This window comes from Tiliqua scincoides, chromosome 1 (assembly GCF_035046505.1).
Source record: "Tiliqua scincoides isolate rTilSci1 chromosome 1, rTilSci1.hap2, whole genome shotgun sequence".
NCBI lineage: Eukaryota > Metazoa > Chordata > Lepidosauria > Squamata > Scincidae > Tiliqua > Tiliqua scincoides.
In genome coordinates, this window is record NC_089821.1 from 34,053,277 (window position 1) to 34,078,726 (window position 25,450).

The 25,450-nt window shown below is 42.2% G+C and overlaps 2 protein-coding genes across 6 annotated transcripts in view; both read right to left on the reverse strand.

The window, feature by feature from the left end:
* CTTN (cortactin) overlaps positions 1-6,722 on the reverse strand; it is a 35,401-nt gene extending 28,679 nt beyond the window's left edge. The window contains exons 1-3 of the mRNA XM_066636567.1: positions 6,405-6,722; positions 2,214-2,297; positions 1,105-1,178 (exon numbers count right to left, since the gene is read on the reverse strand). Of these exons, the coding sequence (XP_066492664.1) occupies positions 1,105-1,178; positions 2,214-2,297 (158 nt within the window). The 5' untranslated portion in view covers positions 6,405-6,722. The remainder of the gene's footprint in view (positions 1-1,104; positions 1,179-2,213; positions 2,298-6,404) is intronic.
* Positions 6,723-14,176: 7,454 nt separating this feature from the next.
* The window catches only part of PPFIA1 (PTPRF interacting protein alpha 1), a 72,136-nt gene continuing 60,862 nt past the window's right edge, over positions 14,177-25,450 (reverse strand). For 2 of the 5 annotated variants that reach the window (XM_066636596.1, XM_066636580.1), the window contains 5 exons: positions 22,897-23,072; positions 21,945-22,013; positions 19,987-20,152; positions 16,686-16,756; positions 14,177-15,478 (listed from right to left, as the gene is read on the reverse strand). In XM_066636596.1, coding sequence (XP_066492693.1) covers positions 16,698-16,756; positions 19,987-20,152; positions 21,945-22,013; positions 22,897-23,072 — 470 coding nt within the window. In that variant the 3' untranslated portion in view covers positions 14,177-15,478; positions 16,686-16,697. The remainder of the gene's footprint in view (positions 15,479-16,685; positions 16,757-19,986; positions 20,153-21,944; positions 22,014-22,896; positions 23,073-25,450) is intronic. The other 3 variants (XM_066636605.1, XM_066636587.1, XM_066636615.1) reach the window with 2 other exon arrangements.

Sequence of the window (25,450 nt, forward strand, 5' to 3'; positions counted from 1 at the left end):
AATGGGAACAAACAGCTCAGGATATACTTATCAATGGGCAGCCTATAAAACAGACAAGATGAACAAATGATCTGGCTCAGTATGAGAGAGTCCCACACATCTGTGTGATCAAAATTTAGCTAAATTAAATACATGAACACACTTTGGGCCTGCTATCTTGCTGAGCAGTCTAGGCCCAATCTCAGACCTGGTAAACTCCTATTACAGAACTATGAATAGCTAACACTTACAGTACCAAGATGAAAGGACCGAGGATATGAAGATGGTAATAGCTTTACCTTCCTATCACTATCAATTAGGGATGACACTGAGTTGGCTGGCACACATGCAGTGAAGCTATTCTGTTAACTGTGACTAACAAATCTGGGGGGAGCTACAGGATCATGCTCTTCCCCTCTACTACTTTATCCAGAGTGAATGGATGTGTCAATACGAAGCACCTGCAGTTAAGACTAATTAGATTCCCCACACAATCAAGGATTCTAACAGTCAAACCTGAGCTAAGAGATTAGGCCCGTTCCATATGGACAATTTTTCTAAACTCTCTAGAAAAAAGGCGCCTGGGGGACACACATGATTGAGACGTATAAAATTTTGCAGAGGATGGACAGAGCAGTGTTCTTTTCCCTCTCACACAACACCAGAACCAGGGGGCATGCACTAAAATCAAATGTTGGGAGAGTTAGAACAAACAAAAGAAAATATTTCTTTCCCCAGGGTCTGTGGAACTGCTTGCCACAGGATGTGATGATAGTGTCTGGCTGAGATGCCTTTAAAAAGTGACTGGACAGATTTCTAAAATTCACTGGAGGTTACAAACCATGATGGGTATATGCAACCTTCTAGTTTTAGAAGTGGGCTACCTCAGAATGCCGGATGCAAGGGAGGACACCAGGATGCAAGTCTCTTGTTGTCTTGTGTGCTCTCAGGCATCTGGTGGGCCACCATGAGATACAGAAAGCTGGACTAGATGGGCCTTTGGCCTGATCCAGCAGGGCTCTTCTAATGTAAATTGTTAATCTAGAGAATTGATAATGTGCTAAGATCTACCACTATGGACCAATGGAATCACAGTTTCAACACAATCCAAAAGAAGTAGTTTACTTGATATGTTCTTGATGACCAGATCCTTGAACCGTTTTAGCACCCCAGCGCTGTTCTTTTTCACTCACATCATTCTGTAAAGGGAATGGAGAAATATGAAACATGAAACAGCAGTAACAAGTGAACCAAACACCTCAGAAATGAAAGAGGTTTTAAAGGTCCTCACTCAAATAGAGGAGTCTCTTGTTTCCATTACCTTTGCACACATCAACCCCTTTCCTCTTGTCACCATTGAGCTTAGGAAATTTCATATTCACATATCACCCTTCAGGCAAGTCTTTCCATTAAAAAAAAATTCTCTCTTTTACAAAATCCAAAGAGGAATTACTGACATGTGCATGCACACGCATCGCCCCACAAACATTGGCTAGGCATGCCCTAAATTTCTTGCTCCAATTTTAACTCTTCAGGTCAAAACCATTTTTCATATTAACCCCTGCTAATTGGGTAAGAGGCACTTTTTCAAGTGGGTGCTCCTCTTTTTAGCAGGGGGAGAGTAATTGGCCCGCCTCACCCCAGCACTGTCTTTTCTAGTGGCTGTCTGCTGGTGTTCTTTTTGCATCTTTTAGATTGTGAGCCCTTTTGGGACAGGGAGCCATTCGTTATTTGATTTTTCTCTGTAAACCGCTTTGTGAACTTTTAGTTGAAAAGCGGTATATAAATACTGTTAATTAATTAATTAATATACTCCACGCCATATGCCATTATCTGTTTAAGCTCATTTGGTGAGCATGCGGGAGAGAGCTTCTGCTGTGGTGGTTCCCAGATCTCAAAGCCTCCTGCCACAGCCTTTAACCAACCTACCCACAACCTACCCACCCCGCAGCCTTTAAGGAAGTTTGCATTTATTCTGCCAGTGGGCAATGGGCAAGTGGAGAAGGCCTCTTTAAACTGATGCTGTTCTGATTGCTGCTGCCCTTGGGGGCTTTTACTGTCTGTTTTACTAGCTAATTCTTGTGTAGTTTTATTGAACTTTTTGATTGTGTTTCTGTATTTTGTTTTTTAAAAGCCTAGCAGCTTTGTCAAAGGTGGGGGAAATATAGAAGAATAAATTCAAAAATACTTATTTGTGCCAATGTTAATACTTAAACACAGATTGTGAATCATACCACAAAGTCTGGATCCGTCTCCCAGTCATCTGCACCATCATCCTGGTCAACAGTGATGGCATGGCCTGCAGTTGCTTTCCACATCTGAAATATTAAACATTGCATTAGACAGAATCTCAACTGAGCATCACCACCACCCCAGAACCAAGATCTACAAGAAATGTATTAGTATGCTAGGGGGAAAAAATTAAATTCAGTCCTGTGTCTTCCCACCCAAAGACAGCATTGTCATTGGTTTCACCAGTTTTCAGTTCTGTTAAGAATAGCAGCACTTCTGGGTTTTAACCTATTTCAAATGTCTGCAAGTTGAATTCTCAGCTAATTTGTCATCTCCATGGCTTTTTTATTCTCTTGCTCTTATTCAACAGCTAGAAATAGTCACTGGAATCATTTCAAAGAAAAGGAGGAAGCTCTTTCTGGCAAGAGTCAACATACGTTTGCTTCATTCATTCATTCAAAACACATTGTGAGCCACAGAAAGAGAGGTCTGTTCAGAAAGGATACTTCCTAGGCTGGACTGCTTAGCAAACTTACCATCACACATTTACAGAAAACAAGATTAATATTAGTAGAAACAATGATTATGGTAGAAACTGGGCATTAAAAAGGGATTGCATATATTTTCCCTTCATTTATCTAGATGGGCTTTTGCTGGAGATATAAGCTATCACAACATTAATTAAAGACATGTGGACCATCTGGTACAATTCTTTGCCTCCCAACAATCTGAAAGCCACCCAGCTCCATAAAGCTTTAACAGGATGCCCACATTCCCTTCACCACCCCAAACACACCACATTTCAGCTTCTCATTCTTTCTTTCTATACTCCAGTCTAGCTCTGAAGAGATCCTGGTTTTTCCATTCCAGACTATAACCTCTCTTATTTTCCACTGGGCACAGTTAGTTGCACAGCAGCTTTACATTTCCTATTCAGTGTGCTGTTCTGGCTGATTTCTTTCAACTAGGCTGGAGAGGAACATTATCCATGCCGAATCCATGAGTCATTCACTCAAACAGCAATTTCTGGAAAAAAAGAGAGAACAACCCGAGATTCTGGCTACTTTATCCTCCTGATTCAGCAACAGAGTGTTTTCAATTTCATCTAGACTCCCCTCAAGAAAAAGAGGACCGTATGTGGTGTGCAGAGTGTATTTTACACAGCGAGAATTGGAAAAGTGGTACAGGATGTCAACCCAGACCATATGTTTCACATTAGCCATGCACCACATATGCACTCAGACCTACATGTTTGTACGACAGGAGGAAAAGTTACTGTCTTTGTGCAAAAATCCTGCTCTCCAATGAAACAAAGGACTGATCCCATGAACGGAAGACAGAGAGACTAAATCCATCTCTTCCACCAGAATGGCATCTCCAGGGATATTTAGGGTTGGCACATGCACATTCCTGCAATATTGCTGTCCCTTTTCAGCCACACTAGACGCTGTTCCAGAACCACCTTTCAGAGCGCGATACCATAGTCTTTCGAGACTGAAGGTTGCCAACTATGCTGTCCCTAACATATTTGGGGTTGGAACACCCCATAATGTACAGGAATTTCATGGCTACGAACCTAATAATAATAATTTTTTATTGTTATAACCACCACCTCTGATCCTATGCTTTGACAAATGGCCTCACGTGTAAAAAAATAAAGCAGATAAAGCTCTTCCTATAACTTTCTCTCCAAACCAGAAAATGCTTCTTCTACTGAATTTCTGTGAATAAAGTTGAGGACAGGGGCTATTAAGAAATCTAAGTCCCTGTTCAGGTGTTCAACAACAGTGAACACAGTACCCAAGTATGAGGAGTCCGGGTACAAGCAACCAGAGATCCCCAGCATTCTTTATCATGAGGGGGATCTCTCTTCAGGGACAGCATTTTTCACTTCAGAGCATGTCAGTACAAGGGTAGGAAGTCAGGAGCACTCTCTCATTGACTCTGTACCTGGATACCCCATTGACAATTGCAAAACAACTGAACAGGACTCTGGTTGATGGCAATTAGGAGAGAATGAACATGCTACTCCTGAGTAATTATGTAATGGTGACCATATGTCAAACCATGACTTGTGTGCTCTGCCTCTTCCTTCCTCTGCTTCACATCCCTTTCAGTTTTGGAGATAACCATAGCTGGTGTTATGCTGTTGGCAAGTATGATTGGCTTGAATTGCAATTTATTTCTGACCATAGTTTTGAGCTGAGGTTTGGCACCAAACACACTTAGAAAAAGTGCAGACATAATACTGAACATCTTGCCTCTAAAAGTGACAAGAGGGTGGGGTGGAAATACCAGCAAGAGTGTGGAGTTTCTAGAGAGTCCCCCTGATCACTGAACCATTGTTTGGCAATCAGCATTTATACTTGCATCAGGCTAGGAATCAACTATACATGTTAATAAGAAACCATGTGAAGGTCAGTGACAATGAATGGTCCATAAGCAAACAAAGAGAAGCAGCTGAAAGGAAACCTGGAAAGTGGAGAATGGTAGTGGTGAGCAATTATGAATATACACAAAAAGATGCTACGAGGGAAGTGAATCCTACATGGTCATATGGGGCATGGAAGAGTATGTTCAAATACATTTTGGATGCGTCCATACCCAGCAGTGAAATCATTTGGCACACCCAGTATATATTGTACTATATGCAACAATAACCCCATCAGAAATAAACACTTTCCTTCACTAGTTTTATTTCAACTATGAGCAATCTCTTATCTTGTATAGAATTGGAAGCATTGGAGAGTCCCATGCTATGGAGATTTCAATCTGGATGAATCAAACTTCTGTCCATAGCAGTAACCCATGAGTAAGATTTGATGTGCCCGACTGAATCACAGGCAATGAAATACCGCAGCATTACAATTCATTTCCGAACAATGAATTGTTCCATTCTGGTACTCCCCAGTGGATTAAAAAATCAGTGGATTACAAATCAGTGGAAAAATCACTTCCTACTTCCAGGTTTCTTGCTCTCCATTGTTGCCCCAGAAAATGTTGGACACACACTATACCACATTCAGCCACTAAATGGGGTGAATAATGGAATCCAATGGTATGAAATTATAATTATTTAACAGCGCGAAGGTAGGAAATGGAATTTTGGTGCTTTTTTCCCTTGTTACAAGGCATTTAAATACAAGGCATTACAAGGCAACCTTAGTATCCGTGGTAAATCAAATCAGTGGATATTGAGGTCCCACCTGAATCTGCATTCATGCAAGCAATATATTAGCTAGTCATATGCTGACACCAACTCTGACAATGTCCATGATCAGCAATGCTTTTTTAAAAAAATATTCAGTTTCACAAACATTTGAATGACTGCTATCCATAAAATGTTGGCCTGCACGTTGTGATTTTACTTAGCATGCAGACTTAGAGATGCCAGCAAGGTGTGTTCTGCAGTAACAAGGCATCTCCTCAACTTATAGTAAAATCCTCATCTATTCACTCATAATGTATATTCAATTGATGGTTAAGAAACAGGAGTTGGTCACATCACAAAAAGACTTGAGGATTCTTCTGACAGCAACTTGAACAAGAATCTTTTTAGCTTTTAAGGTGTAGGAGACAACAGTCCTCATCACCTCTGGGGACCAGTTTTTAAACCATTAGGCTGTCCAATTCCCCTCCTGATGGATTTTGTGAGCCACTCTTTGCTAGAGGCCAAAGCTGAGCAGGCACATGAAGAAACTATTCCACTCTCGGATTAAACAGCAGCCCTTCCCCCGCTGCCTGCATTCACAATCACTAGTGAACATCAGCCTCTCCACTCCACCCAGGAACTGGCAGGACAAGGAAGAAAGGCGTGAGTGTGTGCAGGTCAGGGCTTCCACCAGTCTTTCAACCCCCAGGCTCTGTGGAGGGGGCAACCCGACCCACGCGGAGAGAACGGCGGGCGGGGGGGGCAAAACAAGCACGCAGGGTGAGCAAGGAGGGAGCCTAGGCGTGCGCACCCAGCCAGCCTTCCTGGTCGCGTGTCCCAGGCAAACAAGAGCCAAGGGCTCAACCCCCTTTGATCAGCTGCCTCGCGGCTAGAGAACAAAAGGCAATCGAGCCAGGGGAGGGAGGCAGGCAGCCAGCGGGCGCGATGTGGCAGCCACTCCGCTTCCTTCCACCCCATTGACTTGCTCAGGATCAAGAAGGGTGACCACCCCCCCCCCAACACGCTCAGGATGCGGCCCTACCTTGGGTTGCTGAAGCCTGGAGTGAGGCTAGATTCCCAGGGGGGGCAGGCAGCCCTTCCTGGATGAGACCCCAGTCCTGCCTCCCTGGGACCAGGGGGACCCCGGGGCGACCTGCCCTGCCCTGCCTGGTGGCTCTGCTCCGCTCCGCTCGCAGGGGCAGCCAGGAGCCTGCGCGCCCTCCTGCCAAGGGACCAGCCGCCCGGGGGGACTTTGTTTCCTGCCGCGTCCCTTCTGCAGCCGCAGCGCTGCTCCTTCTCCGGCTGCGGGGCTTCCTCGCTCCGTCGCTGCTGCAATTTCCGCCTCTCCCAAGATCCCGTTTCCTGCCTTGCATCACGGCGCGTCACGGGCTGGGAGAGGCTGGCTGGCTGGCTGGCACTGGGCACTCGGCGCGCCCCCTGCACTGCCCTGCCCGCGGCAGCCGCGCTCGCCCTCCTCCCCTCCCCGGCCCCTCGCAAAGGGAACCCCCCGCTTCCCCGGGGGTGGGGGCGTTCGCCTGCGCCTCGGTTGGGGCTGGCCCGCGGTGCATCGCGCTGTCCAGGCGTGCGCACAAACGCGCCACAGGGAGCCAGGGCTTGGGCTGCGCAGGGAACCCCGGGGTGAAAGGCTCCTCGGGGTGCTGCTTCCTCTTCCCAACCTGCCAGGGGCAGGCTCTGGGGCTCAGGCAGCGCCCAATCCTAGCTACACTTTCCTGGGAAGAAGCTCCATTGACTGTAATGGGACTTACTTCTGAGTAGACAGGCCTAGGATGGCGCACTGAGGGCCCAGACCTCTCCAGCTTTCCACCACTGATGCAGCTGTGCCAGTGGGGCAGGTGCTGCATGTGGGACACAAGAGGCCTTCTCAGGGTAAAGGAATGTTTGGTCCCTTTCTTCAGGGTTGCATCAGCACTGGAAAGTTGGATAGGATTGGGCCCTTAAAAATACTCACGAAGGGCCCACTCCTATCCAACTTTCCAGTGCTGATGCAGCACTGCCAATGGGGCATGCGCTGCATCCTGCAGTGGTGGTGGGGCAGTCACGGAGGCCTCTTCCAGGTAAGAAACATTTGCTTCCTTACCTGGGGGCTGCATTGTGGATGCATTGGCCCTGGAAAGTTGGATAGGATTGGGTCTTTAAAAATACTGTCTATCCTATTTTTATCCCACCTTTCTTCCACATCAAAGGGGACTGAAGGCAGAAAATAAAATCTATACAATTAAAACACCCCCAGGATCACAAAAATGAAAAATCATTAAAAAGTGCCAGCCTTCAGTTTCAATTAATACCCTTCATAAAGAATAAAAGAGAATAAATTAATTCTTCACTAGCACCGCAAGCCTGTGTGTAAACCTCCTAGAGAAATCTTTTAAAGAACTGGATTGCGTTGGTGTCTGTGAAAACATTGAATACAATTTGCAATGCATATGATATAATGGCTGTGTCAGGAGTGTCAAACATAAGGCGCATGGGCTGGATGTGGCCCCCAGAAGCAATTTATCTGGCTTCTGTTATAATTGGGGTCTTCCAGTATGATAATCGGTCTCTCCCATATCTTAAAATTATGAACAAGATTTGCACATTTTCTCTTCTGTCATTTGCAGCTAGTGAATTTATGTGTGAGAACAAGATGCTTATTTTTGACCATCACCTGCTTAATGACATCACTTCTGGCCCTCAGCAAGCGCCAGGAATGCTAACTTTGGCCCTCTGTGTGAAACAAGTTTGGCATCCTTGGGCTATATGATAAAAACAAAACAAAAGCTATTAACTTCCTTTAAGCTTAAAAGTGTGGAAATATATTTGCAAATAAATGGGTTTTTTAAAAATCAACATGGGAATAATATAACATTTGTCCATTACACAGCCCCTGACATTTCTTGTCTTCTCTAATATGTAGTATTTTGTGTGTGTTTTCCATATTACATTGTTACACTGGCATTCCTGGAGGGGGAGCAAAATGCTAATTTTTCAGTCTTCTGAATGCTGGTGTAAAGCAGCCCTTTCCCCTCTGGGACTCTGAAAGGAAGGGATGCACTGGCATTCAAGCACCTGAAAAACGTGGCTTTTTGCCTCCCCTCCAGGAATGTCATTGCATTGTTAACAATTACTCTGTAAGGTTAGGTAATAATTTTAAGTAAAATTTAGCAAGCTTATTCTGAAATTGTGCATCCCTATGTATATGATTAAGTGAAACTAGGCACACCGGTTGTGCACACACCCATTTAGGACCTTCTCGAGCTTCCCACTTGCTGTTGCACTTGCCCATGTGGCAGCCTTGATGTGTACCATGAAACCAGTGGAAAGTTGTAATTGCAAAAAAAAGGAAGTATCCCCCCATGTATCTTACACATTGGCCCCAAGATACCCCTTGGAAACTGAGACACTCTTCATGTAGCTCGGAATGAGGTCCATGTCAGCTAAATCAGCATCACTGAGCCCTAGCAACAGGTAGACTTCAGGGAGTCTCTACCTGCTTGTTCTGGCATGGTGCAGTTACTCTTGCACATCATATGTTTCACATCTGACCTAGACCCCCAGCGATCATTTACTACCTGTCACTTCACCAGGAACTGTACTAAGGAAGCAGCTATTCTTCTGCCATTCAAGGTCACTTCCTGGGGTCATGTTTAAGCCATTTCTGCCCAACACTGCAAATATGCAACAGGGATCAAATGTGTACACCTGTGGGCTGGGCAGAAATGGGTTAACCCTTAAAGGGAGATGTGAAGTGGCCAAGTATGAATTGGTTACCAGGCGAGTAATAACATCTGGGCAAGTAGACTAGAGAACTTGGACCTGATGAAATTTTTTCAAGCATTTACAGCTCTACATGTCAAAGCAGAAGACCCATTAAATCCAATTGGATTTTTTGCCAGGGAAGCATATATCGGATTGGAGCCTTGCTCATTCAGCATCTAGTTGTCTGGTTTCTTGACCTACTTCTATGAGAAGTACAGTAAATATCTTAACTAACAAGCAGTTTAAGGCAAACCAGCAATCTAAAATATTGATTGGTTGGCAACCTTCAGTTTCGAAAGACTATGGTATAAGCCTACAGCACCCGGTATTCCCAGGTGGTCTCCCATCCAAGTACTAACCAGGCCTGACCCTGCTTAGCTTCTGAGATCGACAAGATCAGGCATCTGCAGGGTAACAGTTGCTGCTATTAATCTAAAATAATCTAATAATCTAAAATAATACTAGTGCAAATTCACAAATACTGTACTTAACAAAGAAGGAAACAACTTTATTGGAGAAACAGAACAAAACATGTCAGGATTTTAAGACAATAACAGAAAGCTAAGATACTATACTAACAACTGATAGGTTACAACAGTTGGCTGATCAATTTCAGAATAACAGAATGCACAATCCATCAGAGAGCAAGACCAAATGCCTGTTTACAGTAAGGCAGGAATCCACCAAATGCCAATTTTTCAGTTAGGAGAAGAAATATTTGTTCCAAAGGGCCTGTCTTTATTTGCTTTACGTATGGATGTGCAGGTAACAGTGGTAGCCAGGAATGAGACCATTTACCAACTTCAAGAGGTCTGCAAGTTTGTAGAGAAAAGGGATCTGGCTTCAGTCCTCCATGACCTAGTCACTTCCAGGCAAAGTTGCTACTATGTTCTCTGTGGGCTGCCTTTAAAACTGGTTCAGAAATATCATTGGTCCAAAATACAGTTGCCTGTTCAGATGACATGTACTCCATCCAACCAACCCCACGCATTTAGCAACCTGTGCACTTGTGATATTCATATGGCCTGAGCCCTCCCATTAGTTTAAAAAAAACAACAACTGCATGTATAGGGAGACAGTTTAGATTAACCTTCCTCCTGCAATTAGGGAGATTTCTAAGGAAACTGAGGAAAGCAAGGGCCAGAAGGTGAGTACACTGCGAATGTGCATGTTATTAAAGGTGTGTAGCTGATCAAACAGGGCAAATTTTGTCTGAACTGGCTCAGTGTGTTTCTGGGGCCTGAAGTGTTGTCAGAATACATAATTCTGACCTTTTGTCATCTACGTAGGTTACTGTTTATTTCTATGCTAATTTTAAATGTTGCTTTCAAGACCTAAACCAGATTACCCCCAAGAATTGTTTCGTTCCATAGAAACCTGTCAAAAGTCTCAAAGTTAGCCTCAGAGGTCCTGCTCTCCATTGCACAATTATACCTGAACAAATGGGCAAGTACAGGAGATGGTCTTCTCAGGGTGGCACCAAAATTGTGGAATGCTCAACTTAAGGAGTTTCATCAGATTCTCTTTCAAAGTACTCAGAACAATTTACAGTTTAAATAATTTAAAAGAATGGTTTACGATTTAAGAGGTATGATGGAAAAGGTAAAAAGAAATGGGGTGGGAAGAGTAAAATAAGCAAATGCAAGCACTAATTCTTTCGTGTTGTTGCATAATGAAGTTGCATAATTACAAAGTGAAAAGATGACTGCAAGCACTTCTGGGAGGGGAGGAGCCAAATTGTGGCTCGTTCTAGTGAATGGAGTTGTGATCTCACCTTTACCTTTCATGCTAACAAGCTGCAAATAGTTACAGGCCTTTGATATCACAAACCCATGTGGCTTCCTCTAAAACCACCTCCCCAAAAGTTAATTAACATGCAAACCTGGTCCCCATCCAGGTGTCAGGAAATGTATAGAATGAAATCCTATTAATACAACTTGGCTTTGGTAACCCAGACACTGATTGCTCACCTGCCTGACAGGATGAGATAGGCTGATCAAAGGAATGACCCAACAATAGGCAATGAAGAGTCCTGAATTTTTATTTCCACTACAGTTATGTATGCAGGAGCTAAACCTAGGTGATTTTTTTAGGAAGTGCTGTACTGATGGGGACTACTTAGGTCAAAGAAATATAGAGTTTTCTATAAATATTACAAGCATGTATCTACGCTTCCTCCATATCATTTGCCCATTGCACTTGAAATCCTGTTGACCAGCACTTGTTTCCTTCATTAAACCATCTGTCTTTCAAATAGCCTCTTTTGTATTTGAATCGTGGAATAATGTGCACCAAAGTGATGCTGGGGTGGGAAAAGATCTTTCTACAAAATGCAGTAGTCAGTAACCCTAGGAATAAAAGAAATGGAAGGCAGATAGACATGTCAAACAAGAAAGCGAGGTGATTCTGAAAGGGTGCTGAGAAACCTATTTACTGATGTGCTCTGGTTTCACTTGCCATGTTTTGAGTCTTGATCAGATGCAATTGGTGGCCATTTCATGTCTCCTACATGAGCTAATTTCTTCTTGAGAGAGTGACAGTTAAGTTGCAATCCTAAAGCCCAGTACCATGCTTAAATTCCATTTAAATCAATTTGCATTTTGCACTTTAGATGTAAGATTTCAGTTGTACAGTCTGCCATGCATGTTCAATTCACTGAATCAGAGTTCAATTGTTCTTACTACCAATGGCAGTCAGACACAGCTAAGCTACACCTGCTTTAAGTCCAGTGACCATCAATGGACAAGGTTGGATTGCTGAGTGAGTTGAGGTTTGAAATGCCACTCTGACGAATAGAAAGCACTCACTTAAGAATTCAGACTGTTTTATTATGGCATGAGCTGAGTGCAGTAGTAGCTATTCTAAAACCCAAGAAGCCACTTTATGGATGCCTGTACAAAATCATATCTGGATATGGTCACATTCTACAAATTGTACAAGACTGTTATTTCTGGAACATTTTTGAATGCCAGCTGACTACAATGTTTGGGGCTCTTTCAGTCCAGAAAGGGGGGATGACTAAGACATATAAATTATACATGGGATGAACAGATGAAGTTTTTTTTTCTCTTGCACAACACCAGAACCAGGGGACAGCCCTAAAATTGACAGCCCTGGGAGGGCACTAGGCTGCAGGTCTCGTTATCTGGCGTGCTCCGTAGGGCATTCGGTGGGCTGCTGTGAGATACAGGAAGCTGGACTAGATGGGCCTACGGCCTGATCCAGTGAGGCTGTTCTTATGTTCTTATGACTAGTGGGAGAGTCAGAACCAATGAAACATTTCTTTATCCAGAGTGTAATTAATCTGTGGAACTCCTTGCCACAGAATGTCATGATGGCATTTAGCCTAGATGCCTTTAAAAGGGGACTGGACAGATTTATGGAGGAAAAGTCCATCACAAGCCACAATGATGCAAGGTTTTAGAGGTAGCCTAACTCTGAATGCAAAATGCAAGGGAGGGACAACAGGATACAGGTACCTTATTGTCTCAGGTGATCCCAGAGGCATCTGGTAGGCCACTGTGGGATACAGGAAGCTGGACTAGATGGTCATTGGCCTGATCCAGCAAGGCTCTTCTTATGAAGACTTTAAACAGGTGTTAAACATAGGCATGCCCTTATCTAAGGGGCGTTCTGTTCTGGATCCCCCATGGGATAGCTGAAACTGTGCATATAGGCAAATGCCCATCCCTGTGGTTCTAGGGGGCAACTGCCCCCTGAGGTGAGCTCTGCTCCACTCGCCTCACCTCTGGAGGGGTCTCTGAGCTCAGCAGTGGCTAAGTCCCTCTGCTGAGCTCAGACTAAGCTCTGTAGGTTAAAAAAAAATGTGACTTCCAGTTTCACAGAGAAACTGGAAGAAGTGATATTTTTTATGCCTTATAAGGCATTAGGAGGCCCAGGGAGACTCTGCCCCTTTTTGCATATCACATTATCAGGTTCTTTGCTAGGTTAATCTACCTCTCAATAAAAATATCTTCAATATATTTTAAACTGTAGCAGTTTCTCTCTTTCACCTCTCTTATTTACATTTTCAAGGGATGAAGAAGAGCCTTAAATCTGAGGAAAAGAAAAGAACTGGTAGCTAGGATCACTAGCACTTACGTTCAGGACTAGCAGTCACAAGAGTGAAATAAACTGGTTGCAGTTAGTCTGCTACTTCCACCATTTAGATTAGAGCTGTCAAACCTATTTCAGATAGTAGGCTGAATAGCATTCATGATGCCTGCTGAGTTCCAGAAGTGATGTCTTTAAAGCACATCATGACTAGAAATATACACTTTTTTCTCACTTAGGTACTCAGCTGCAAATGAAAGAAAATACACAAATCTTGATCATACTGGTATTTTCAATGTATGGGAGAGCCCAATTATCATGCAGGCTGTGCTTTCAGCAGCTACACCTCAGCATAGCTCAGCAGCTGAGAGAAGCTGATGGTGGTACTAGAAGAGCCCAAGGGCCAGATAAAGAGCTTCCATGGGCCACATCCAGTCCATAGGCCTTATGCTTAACACTCCTTATTTAGAAGGATACTGCCCAGCTGAGTAGCTTGCTAGTTTTCCAATACTCTTGGAATTGTTAACAAAAGATATGAACCTGATTTTCAAATGGACTTGAAATTTCAAAGGCACAAGCTGTAATCTTCAATGCATAGTACAAAGTAAATTCTGTGCAACTGCATGGGCTACATTTCTAAACCAATGTAAACTCAAGTTGTAAGGATGCAGCTAGCCAATTTTGTGCTACACCTAAACATCCTGAAGGTTGCATGGCACCTGGTTTATCACAGTAGTTTAGAAAAAGAAAAGCATGAATGGATGCTTCATGAGCAATCAGTGATTCGTTTTACACTGCAATCCTATGCATGTCTACTCACTGAGTTTAATAGGACATACTGTCAAGGAAGTGTGTATAGGACTGCAGCCTTAATTACTGAAATCTCTTTAAAACTCGTCACAAACCCTCACAAGATAACAGTATTTTACTGGCAGTGGAAAAATGCTTCAGTACTTTATTGAAAGAAAGCAATAAATAATACTGTGATAAAAATAGTTCAAAAAGTACTTAGACTGTACATAATTTGTTACATAATCAGAAGAACACACAACAGGTTAATAGAAAAAACAGAACAGTAACAATGAATTTCAATTGTACAATTAAAAAGAGTCAAAAACCAAAACAGAAAGACATGCTGTATATATTATTGCATAATAAATAATGCACCATGATCTGAACTTAATTCCTTGCTGGCTTCTTAATTTGCTGTTTTAAAAACAAATGATGCATTTTCAACTTAACCGTCTGCAATAGCTAAAACTATTAACAAATAAAAGTTTGTCCAGAATTTAAGTTCATAAATATATGCAAAAAGATGACGTAAGAAAAGTAAGGCCTTTTTAACAGTTGCACTACTACATGCTTCAGCATATTTTGCCATCGGCATCTTTGTCACGAGACTGCAGTGCATGATTGGTCCGCTTATAAGAATTGCATCAACAACGTTCTGCAGACAGACGCACAAACAGGAGAAAATTTCTTGTTGTCTGTTGCATACTATTAGGAGCTACTGCTTAAGAAAATATTTCCACTTATGGCTTTTATGCTCAGTCAATGAACACAAACTGTACAAATACAGCCAAGAGAAGTAGTTACAAATGAGCTCACCGGGTCTCATACACTTTTTATAGTGTCCTTATGATTCCCACATTTAGAGTTTCATGTAAAGCAAGTTAGACTGAACAAAAAAAATTAAATAATCCACACCAAAACAATAAGCTATGTGGAAAAGGAACAGGTATGAACGGAAATAAATTCAGGTACCATGCCTGCTTTATTAATAAACATTTGCTTCTCCGACAAAAACTGAATTTAAATTTTTAGAGCTAGCTAGCATTTTCCAAATGGCAAAATATATATACTGCTTGGTGTCATGATATCTTTACAAAGATAGTAAAATCCTTCTCACCTTCACTTTTATTATTAAAAACCATTGTTGATAATTACAATAACTGCATAATTTACAAAAACCCTATATTGCTTATAGGGGCATATACATACAAGCATTACAGTACATTCAGTTGAAAAGACTAAAGTTAACAAATCTGCAATAATTCAATTTATAGACTGAATACTAACAGAATGTTAAGTAATGAGACTCACATATGCTTACATAAATATAAGAAACAATTCTAAAATACTTTCTCTATAGTACTCACAAATTCATCTAGTTAAAAACTCTGTAATAAAATATTTCAAAGCGTAGATTTAACAAGTATTAACAGATCAAAGATTTCACTTGATTCCAAAATATGGTCTGAGTTCAAAATGTTTCATATCATCTGTAGAAATAGTGGGGATAAACTGGAAAGCAAAATAAAATTGTATTAGTGTCAGAAGCAAAATCTAAGAAGCAACACATTAGGGCCCTGATCCAGGGAACAGCAAGCAGGACAGATGCAGTGCTCATTTTTACAGCTTCAATCAAGACTGGTCAGTGAACGCTTCTCAAAGCCAACAAACAAAGGGAGGGGAGAGGGGCACCAGACAATTCAGACTCTTTCACTCCTCTCAGCAGCTAATCTATGGTGTGAAGGACTTTACTCAGAAGTCTTACAGCATTGATAAGCTCAGCATTTCCCCCAGTCCTGGCCCTGCACAGATAGGTGCACACAACTAGCTGCAGAGTTTCTTCCTTCAGCAGACCTTCTGCATAATCACAAATCTGGTGCACAAGAGGATTATCAAATGTTACATCTGCATACAAATGCATCCTCTGGAACATGTTCTATCAAAGTGATTTGAACTGTGTGAATTAGCACCATGGTATACATTGCATGCACGTGTGGGATATACTTAATACAGACCCATCTGAAAACTCATACTATGAATAGAGATTGATTCAATTAACACAATCCCTTTTTCTTCAAGAAAACCAAGTTTTCAACCCTTAAGGACGGAAAAGAATTTCAAAGGATATGGTGCAAAGTCCTGTATAGCTTTTTGTTCCTTCCCTTAACTAGAAGAACAAACATACAGGTGTACATATATGTATAGATACTGGGCAAGTTATATGTAACTTGTATATAGTAACAATAAGAAGATTGTTTCCCTCTTTTGTCTTGCATATACATGCAGAACTAAATGGTGTTGAAAACTTGGTTCAGACTTGATAATACAAACATCACTACCAGAGAATGAAATGTGTAGCAACTCCATAAAAGCTTGGAAACGGACATATCTGTCTTTCTTAATTCCATTCAATACTTTCCTCAAGCCTCAGTAACTGAAGAGTGGTCAATAAATCATCCCTCTTCACTTATCTGTTTCTCCAGATAACTTGTTTGTCTTAACTCAGGCACACCTTCAGAGTGGAACAAGTTGTACGTTTCCCCCTTCTTTACACCTAAATCCCAATTTCCACATGGTCTTCAGTGCTTCTAGGTCTCATCTCTTATTGGGCTATCTTGATAATTTTTAAGTTGGCCAGGTTCCAACACACATGCTGCATCTCTCTTCCACGCAATAACTTGAAATCAGTGTATCTCATGAGGGCATCACTCTTACTTACCAATGAAAGGCTTTAACATGAATAAGTCCTTACTGTAGCAGAATCCAATCTTTGTGTTGCTGATACATTGCCTATTTTAACAGTCAGGAAGACATGCAGAATACAGCATGCAGTTAGTATTAGAATCACATATCAGTGCAGTTACAGTACACACAATAATGTTACAAAAGGTTAGCTGTACCGAATATAAAGTTACAAACTACTTCCAATTTCAGAACACTTTAGGAATTACTTTATATCAAGGTAATGTGACCTTGAACATATTGGAGGCAACATTCAATTTAGTGGACTGGATCCCCCTATTACTTATAGCAGCACATAGTTTGCAATCTTCCAAAATAAAACAAAATTTCATCCATTAGCTGTAGTTCCAGAACAGCACTCAGTGAGGTGCCTGAGACCCTGAATCCATGAGCTCTGTACTAGCAATAGGGTTCTCAAAGCAAGTGTGCACATGGCAGGTTTCCTACTCTGAGATTTGCAATCATGTGCTTCTTATCACTATGATCCTGGACAAGACAACGCTGTACTAGTTCCTGTCCATATCCCTAGCTGACATGGCCCATGTACAGCCAAGACCGAACCAAAATGAAGGGAGAATTAAGAGGAGTTACAAGGTGCGAGGAAAAGTGGCAATTCCTCATTTTATAGATCAACTGATAATAAAAGAAGCCTTAAGCCTCTCCTTGGTTGATCAGGAGATACCAAGCAGCTATGGTAAGAACAGTTTCATAGATAGCTGGAATTCACAAAACACAAATGCAGATTATCATGAAGAGAGCTGGAGGACAAGAAGTCAACAGATTTAAAACAAGCATTTAACAAATTTAGTTAAGGAGATAAAAGGAGATCAAAAATTAAGATCAGAATTTTTAAAAGATGAAGTTTAAAATATGAGTGTGCTTCAAAGAAAAGGAACCAAGGAAGGGTGGAGGGGGACAATAGAAAAAGCATTAACGAGATAGTTGGATGAAGTAATTTAGATCTGCACAACAAAGACGGCCGAATCTACCCAATTACTCCTGTTGAATAATCTGTCCATTTCAAAGGACGTTGGAGGAGCTTTGTATACAAGCTTACAAAGTTATGTACAACTATACTGTATGGATTATGTACAACTGTGCTACAATTGTAAGCATTTTAAAACGATCATCTGAAGAACATAAGAACATAAGAACATAAGAACAGCCCCACTGGATCAGGCCATAGGCCCATCTAGTCCAGCTTCCTGTATCTCACAGCGGCCCACCAAATGCCCCAGGGAGCACACCAGATAACAAGAGACCTCATCCTGGTGCTCTCCCCTACATCTGGCATTCTGACTTAACCCATTCCTAAAATCAGGAGGTTGCGCATACACATCATGGCTTGTACCCCATAATGGATTTTTCCTCCAGAAACTCGTCCAATCCCCTTTTAAAGGCGTCTAGGCTAGACGCCAGCACCACATCCTGTGGCAAGGAGTTCCACAGACCGACCACGCGCTGAGTAAAGAAATATTTTCTTTTGTCTGTCCTAACCCGCCCAACACTCAATTTTAGTGGATGTCCCCTGGTTCTGGTATTATGTGAGAGTGTAAAGAGCATCTCCCTATCCACTCTGTCCATCCCCTGCATAATTTTGTATGTCTCAATCATGTCCCCCCTCAAGCGTCTCTTTTCTAGGCTGAAGAGGCCCAAACGCCGTAGCCTTTCCTCATAAGGAAGGTGCCCCAGCCCCGTAATCATCTTAGTCGCTCTCTTTTGCACCTTTTCCATTTCCACTATGTCTTTTTTGAGATGCGGCGACCAGAACTGGACACAATACTCCAGGTGTGGCCTTACCATCGATTTGTACAACGGCATTATAATACTAACCGTTTTGTTCTCAATACCCTTCCTAATGATCCCAAGCATAGAATTGGCCTTCTTCACTGCTGCCGCACATTGGGTCGACACTTTCATCGACCTGTCCACCACCACCCCAAGATCTCTCTCCTGATCTGTCACAGACAGCTCAGAACCCATCAGCCTATATCTAAAGTTTTGATTTTTTGCCCCAATGTGCATGACTTTACACTTACTGACATTGAAGCGCATCTGCCATTTTGCTGCCCATTCTGCCAGTCTGGAGAGATCCTTCTGGAGCTCCTCACAATCACTTCTGGTCTTTACCACTCGGAAAAGTTTGGTGTCGTCTGCAAACTTAGCCACTTCACTGCTCAACCCTGTCTCCAGGTCATTTATGAAGAGGTTGAAAAGCACCGGTCCCAGGACAGATCCTTGGGGCACACCGCTTTTCACCTCTCTCCATTGTGAAAATTGCCCATTGACACCCACTCTCTGCTTCCTGGCCTCCAACCAGTTCTCAATCCACGAGAGGACCTGTCCTCTAATTCCCTGACTGTGGAGTTTTTTCAGTAGCCTTTGGTGAGGGACTGTGTCAAACGCCTTCTGAAAGTCCAGATATATAATGTCCACGGGTTCTCCCGCATCCACATGCCTGTTGACCTTTTCAAAGAATTCTATAAGGTTTGTGAGGCAAGACTTACCCTTACAGAAGCCATGCTGACTCTCCCTCAGCAAGGCCTGTTCGTCTATGTGTTTTGAGATCCTATCTTTGATGAGGCATTCCACCATCTTACCCGGTATGGATGTTAGGCTGACCGGCCTATAGTTTCCCGGGTCCCCCCTCTTTCCCTTTTTAAAAATAGGCGTGACATTTGCTATCCTCCAATCTTCTGGCACTGTGGCCGTTTTGAGGGACAAGTTGCATACCTTAGTCAAGAGATCTGCAACTTCATTCTTCAATTCCTTAATAACCCTTGGGTGTATGCCATCAGGGCCCGGTGACTTATTGATCTTTAATTTATCAATGAGGTCTGAAACATCTTCTCTTTTAACCTCTATCTGACTTAACTCCTCGGTCAGGAGGGGCCGTTCGGGCAGCGGTATCTGCCCGAGGTCTTCTGCCTTGAAGACAGATGCAAAGAACTCATTTAATTTCTCTGCCATCTCTAAGTCTCCTTTTATCTCCCCTTTCCCTCCCTCACCATCCAGAGGGCCAACCGCTTCTCTGGCGGGTTTCCTGCTTCTAACATATTTGAAGACAACCCTGTATGGCCTAATTTATCTGAGTCCAAAGAATGGCAGTTTTTAATGTTGCAGAACACTGCCATCATTCATTGAGAAAACCAAGATATTACCATGTCATGCACAAGGCATGCTTTTTCACAAATAAAGCATCACCTTTGGCTACTCAATTCACTTACAACCTCAGGCATAACTGACCATCATGCTTTAATAACCAATTCATATTTTACCATCAATTTGCATCTTCTTTGGCTGCATAGAAGGTGAAGACATTGAGGTGGTAACTCTGAAATTTGCAGGAAGAGTCTCTGCTGATCCAGCAGCTAAACCTCTTATGTCCTTTGGTCTAAACTTCTTTCTCCATGAAGGTGCTCGTCTAAAGCTTTTGTCATCATCCTATCAATTGATTAAGTATAAGAAAGATTCAGCATGCTAAGCTTATCCCCCCCCAGCAACAATGTACTTTAAAATATAAAAATAAAAAATGACCAGAACGTTGAAGATGACTAGGAACACCACAGTCTGATACAGATTTTCAGATACTCTTGCAACTATGCAGGCTGCTGGTTCTTTTATTGATGAAAACCTGCACCCACATCTATACCTATCTATGCATCTCAAGATTTTTTGAAGGTCTGATATCATGTTACCTCCTTCTAAAATAAATCTAAAGGTGGACTTCGGTATCAGCAGGTTTGGTACCCATGGATCTGAATATCCAGGTGTTCTGAACCTGTGGGGTGGGCCACCTGTAGCACTTCAAACCTGACTGGAACTGTGCCCTGGTTGGGTCTGGAGGCCCTCTATAAAGTCTTCAAAGGGCTGAAAAGCATAACTTCTGATTTTTGGCCTAAAACTGTGCTTTTTGGCCCTCAAAAGGGCTGATTCCAACATCTGCAGATTTTGGTATCCATGGTGGTTCCCGGGAACAGAACCCCTGTGGATACTGAGGGATTTCACAGTCTCTAAAGAGAATAAGCTTCCTAACTTTAAACAGATGAAATATTGGGCTCTCTGGAAGTTGGTTTCAGAGCTTATGCTAGCCCATCATGCAATAAAATAAGCTTTCAGCAGCCACACAACTGCTATACAAAAATATTCAGCACTGAATACTATGTGTGCACAAAGAAGTTCCAAAAGAGCAAAGTTCATAGTTTTAGGTTCATAGGGAAAATAAATGTTACTGCATACAATGCCCACCAGTATCTGGATGTAGGCCTAAAAGGGAAATAGCAATCTAGTAAATTATTTATTATTATCGCTGCAACATTTTTTACGCTCATCCAACACATGAGAGAAAATTAGCTCCATTTATAAAATTTGTTAAAATCGTTGGCCAGCATGGCATGGCAAATACCAACTGATACTGAAAAACTGACAAGTTCCAAGAATAAGGAGCAGTTCAAAAATCCTATGTCATACCGAATCATATTAGGAGTAATGAAAGATTATTGGAGATATCTAAGTGTTGATAAAGTACAGTGACCCCCTCTAGTATTCGCAGGGTATTCATTCCGGGACCGCCTGCATATACTGAAATATGCAAATACTGGAATCCAGGGGGTAGTGGTGGCAGTACGGCACTGCGATAACTCACTTAAAGGCCGTGACTGGCCCTCCAAAGGTCGGCCAGCCTCCCAGTTTCCTAAAGGTCTCCCAGACATGACCAGAAACCACTTCTGGTTCTCATCGGTGATTTCCACATCTGGGAGGGCCTCAGAACATCTCCTGGACGTGACTGGAAGCCACTGGAGCAAACCAGAAGTGGCTTCTGGTTGTATCTGGGAGGCCCCTCCAAGCCATGGACTCAGAATTTGCGGATGCTCAAATCCGCACAGATACGGAAGACCCACTGTAATTATGAAAAAAAAGAGTACATACTTCTTTTCTTAAAGCTCAAGATAAAGGAATATTAAACAAACAGTAAAAATATCTTTGATTTCAGTGTGTCAGCTAGGGACAGCTATTAATCTGAGGTGCTGAGACAGTAGAGTGATGAAAGACTGGCTGCTCAGTTGTCTAGGAAGCCCATTATTTCCTAGTATGTGTGTGGAGGTATGTTAAACCCACCATAGTTCAAGACACACTGCAGGATACCATTTATATTGGCTGCCCATACAAATATTGTTTAATACCCTGGCAAGAAATGGGGTCTGCCCTATAAAATTAAAAACAAACCAATACTCACTTCATCAAACCTCCTGTCTGTGCCCATAACAAGAAGATTGTTGAATTCCCTCTCCAATACAGCACGAGCCTAAATTAAACAGAACTGTCAGCACTCAAAATTTTTAAAACATTTGGACTACAGTTTGAAAATTCAGTGTATAAAATATACGTTTAACCATGGTCAAACATGTATGTGACACAATAGGCATTATTGTACCTGCTTTGTGTTCTGAACATTATTTAAAGACTCCACACTACCATTTTTGTAATCTGGCACAAAACTGTACCAAGCTAGAAACAGCATAGTTTCAGAATTTTTTGTGTGTGACTGGATACTTTCAGATTAAATGCAGTTCTAATGTATTTTTAAAAAATCAAGTTTTAATAAGGGAAAATCAGTCTAAATAGGTTGTTTCAAATCATAAGATGCCTTAAGGCCCTATCCAATCTCAAGGATAGCACCATGTACACCTGTGCAACAAGAGCCCTACTGACACAAAAGTCCCTCTACCAACGGGTGGGCAGCTTTGCTTCACCACTTGGTTGCTGGGACAACCATTGCCCATGTACCGTTCAACTGTAGCTATGTCTGTGCAGTGTTGCTTGGTCACTTGTCCAATGTGGCACAGACACAGCAGTTGGTGATGGCATTCAAGTGGTGTCATGGTCGCTGGTGGACAGGCTGCACTGGAGGCCAGCGACTCCACTGTTCCCCCTCCTCCCTGCCCTTTGCTGCTGAGTTTAGGACAGATGTTGTGCCGGCATCCATGTGCTGTTGGCACAGCATCCAGACAGGATTGGGCCTTTAGAAAATGAGTTTTTCTGAGGTGTGGGAAGTCCAACACCAAAATGATTTTTCAATATTAAAAGTCAATTGTAAAATCTTATTCACTGCCTTCAAATTTGATACCAAATTTGATTATTCCTGTGACTAAGAAAAAAAAATCAAATCAATTGCTCTGGGAAATTACCTGTGTATTCTGAGTGGGTATTTGCAAGGAAAGGGCTAATGCATTGTGATCAAAAGTTTCATCTAAGGCCACAAGTGCACCATGAACTCCACTCTCTATAAGGTTATTTGCATATTCTTTAAGACCAATTGATACCACCCAGTGAATCATTCTGTCATTGCTCCAGACGAGAACATCTACACAGAAAGAAAAAAAAATATTTACAAAAAAGTCACAACGTAATTGACAAAAGGTTGGATCCTAACTTACAGCTTTGTGAACAAAGCTCCTTCTGTTCACAGAAAGAACGTTGTGCTCATGTAAAGATCCCTTCTGTGAGCTAATTCTTCTGTAGGAGCTCTGTCCATGGAGTGTCAAGGTAGGATCCAAACCTAGATGCACTAGAACCGAACAGTTTCTTTTGGTGTAATCACATAACTGAACTGTATTAAAATATCAAAGTTAAGAATTAGAGTACTACAGGTTGAGACTAATTATTTGAGTGGGTTCCATTCCAAGTACTCATGTGGATGGCAAAAAATGGACTATAGCAAATCAATTTAAAAAACAAAGTTTCTTTGCTCCTTTGATTTAAAAACAGCCTTGCTGACCTTTGTGATGCAAGATAAGAGTCATTAACAGGACAATTCATCAATCAGTCCTCCTCCAAGAGCTTACAAAGAGCTGAGAGCTTACACCCAGCCCCTCCCTTCACCAATGCAAAGGGATCACCTTTCTTTGTGCTTAGGGGGAAGGGAGGGGTCCACTGGGGAGAGAAGAATTGATGGATTGTCAGCCAGCTGCCCCCTCTCTCTCTTTCTCTCTCTCTCTCTCTCTCATTAAGGAGGCTGTTGTTAAAGGACTGTTCAGTTTTTTAAACTGATTTTAAAGGGGTGCATTTTCTCCCCTCTCCAGGGATCAGCACATTCCTTCTCATTTGTAGGGGGCCTTTCGTGTTGGGTCAGATCCGTGTATAAAAAATCTGTGTATAAATAGGCTGGACCTGTATGTATAGAGTCACTGAACTTGCACTTTAACATCAAATAAAGAACTGAGCATAATCTTGCACTGCACCAAGTGACTGAAAAATCCTAGAGATGAGGTCAAGTATACATTTGGTACTGGCACATTTAAAAAAACATATTAAAATGTTTTTCCAGTATTGGTAACAAATTTAATATTATATTTTTGCAAACATTGCTAAAATTTGCTAACATGTACTATGTCATGAGGCAAGAACATTTATAATATACAGGTATGCACCCATATCTGTAGGTGTTCCGTTGTGGAATCCCCCTCTCTGGTTTTGTGAAACCACAAATACAGGCAAATGCTTCCCCCTCATCCAGACCCGCCTCCGGAGGGTCCTCTGAGTCCAGCAGAGGCCACATCTGTCCATGGCCTCTGCCAGGTGCAGACTGGGCCTTACAAGCAAAAATGCAACTTCTGGTTTTTTTTGAGTTTCCACGAAAGGTTTCCCCAGGCTTCCTAATGCCTTATAAGGCATTAAAAGCATTACTTCGTTTCCTGAGGAAACTGTAAGTTATCTTTTTTTGCCTGTAAGGCTGGCTCAGAGGATCTCTGGAGGCGAGGGGAATGAAGGGGGCGCTTGGAGGGGGCCATGAACCTGAACTGCAGATAAGTGAATCTGCACATACGGGTATACCTTTTGTGATGCATGTGAACTGGGGCCCATATAGCACACATGGAAACTTACCATACTAAGTATAAGAAGTTGGTATTCAAAAGGCAAGACTTGGAAGTCATAGATTTCTAAGCACAGGTGAAAACTGCTCTATTCCTCAACAAAGTTTTCCCTTCCTGGCTGTAGCCATTTACACTGTAATGAATTACTCTAGAGGGCTACACTCCCATATTGACACGGACCCCTTCAGTTGCTGCGCAACAGCATCCAGCATTCGACAATGACATTGTAGGTCATTCCAACTTTTGGTTCAGCTCAGCTTCAGGCTGCATGGAGTTCCGCTGTGTGACCACACAGCTTACTGGGAACACTGCCAAAGGTTCTCTGGCCATTAGGAACAGCTTCTGAAACGTTTCAAAGGTAGGGGAGCGCATACCTTGGTGCTCATGTGAAATACTGCATTAAGCTCACTGGATCCTAAGACTGTATTTAGTACTGTGATGTTCTTACCTCATTAAAAATATTAACATTTAGAACACTCACAGCTCTCTATTTTTATGAAGGTCAACAAGATCTGATTGGTTCCTCCTAGTTCTTTATTGAATTAAGGTTGATATTTTTCACTGATATCAAATATGGCCAGTCATACAATGGTACATGCAGGAAGACAAACACAAGCAACAGTTTGTTTTGTTCACAGTTCAGGGGCTTCCTAGAAAAAAAACTGAAGACTTGTTTAATGTGGGTTTCTTAGACAGTAAAGTAGAGAATTCATGACCCTAAGTTGCAGTCACAGGCTTATTAAATGCAGAACCTAATCCCAAAGTTGTACTAGGTGTTTTGAAGAAAAAAAAACTGGGCACTGTAAAAATGTCACACTGATATACACCTTTACCTTAACACACAATTTTGTAGATATTGCAGACAGAA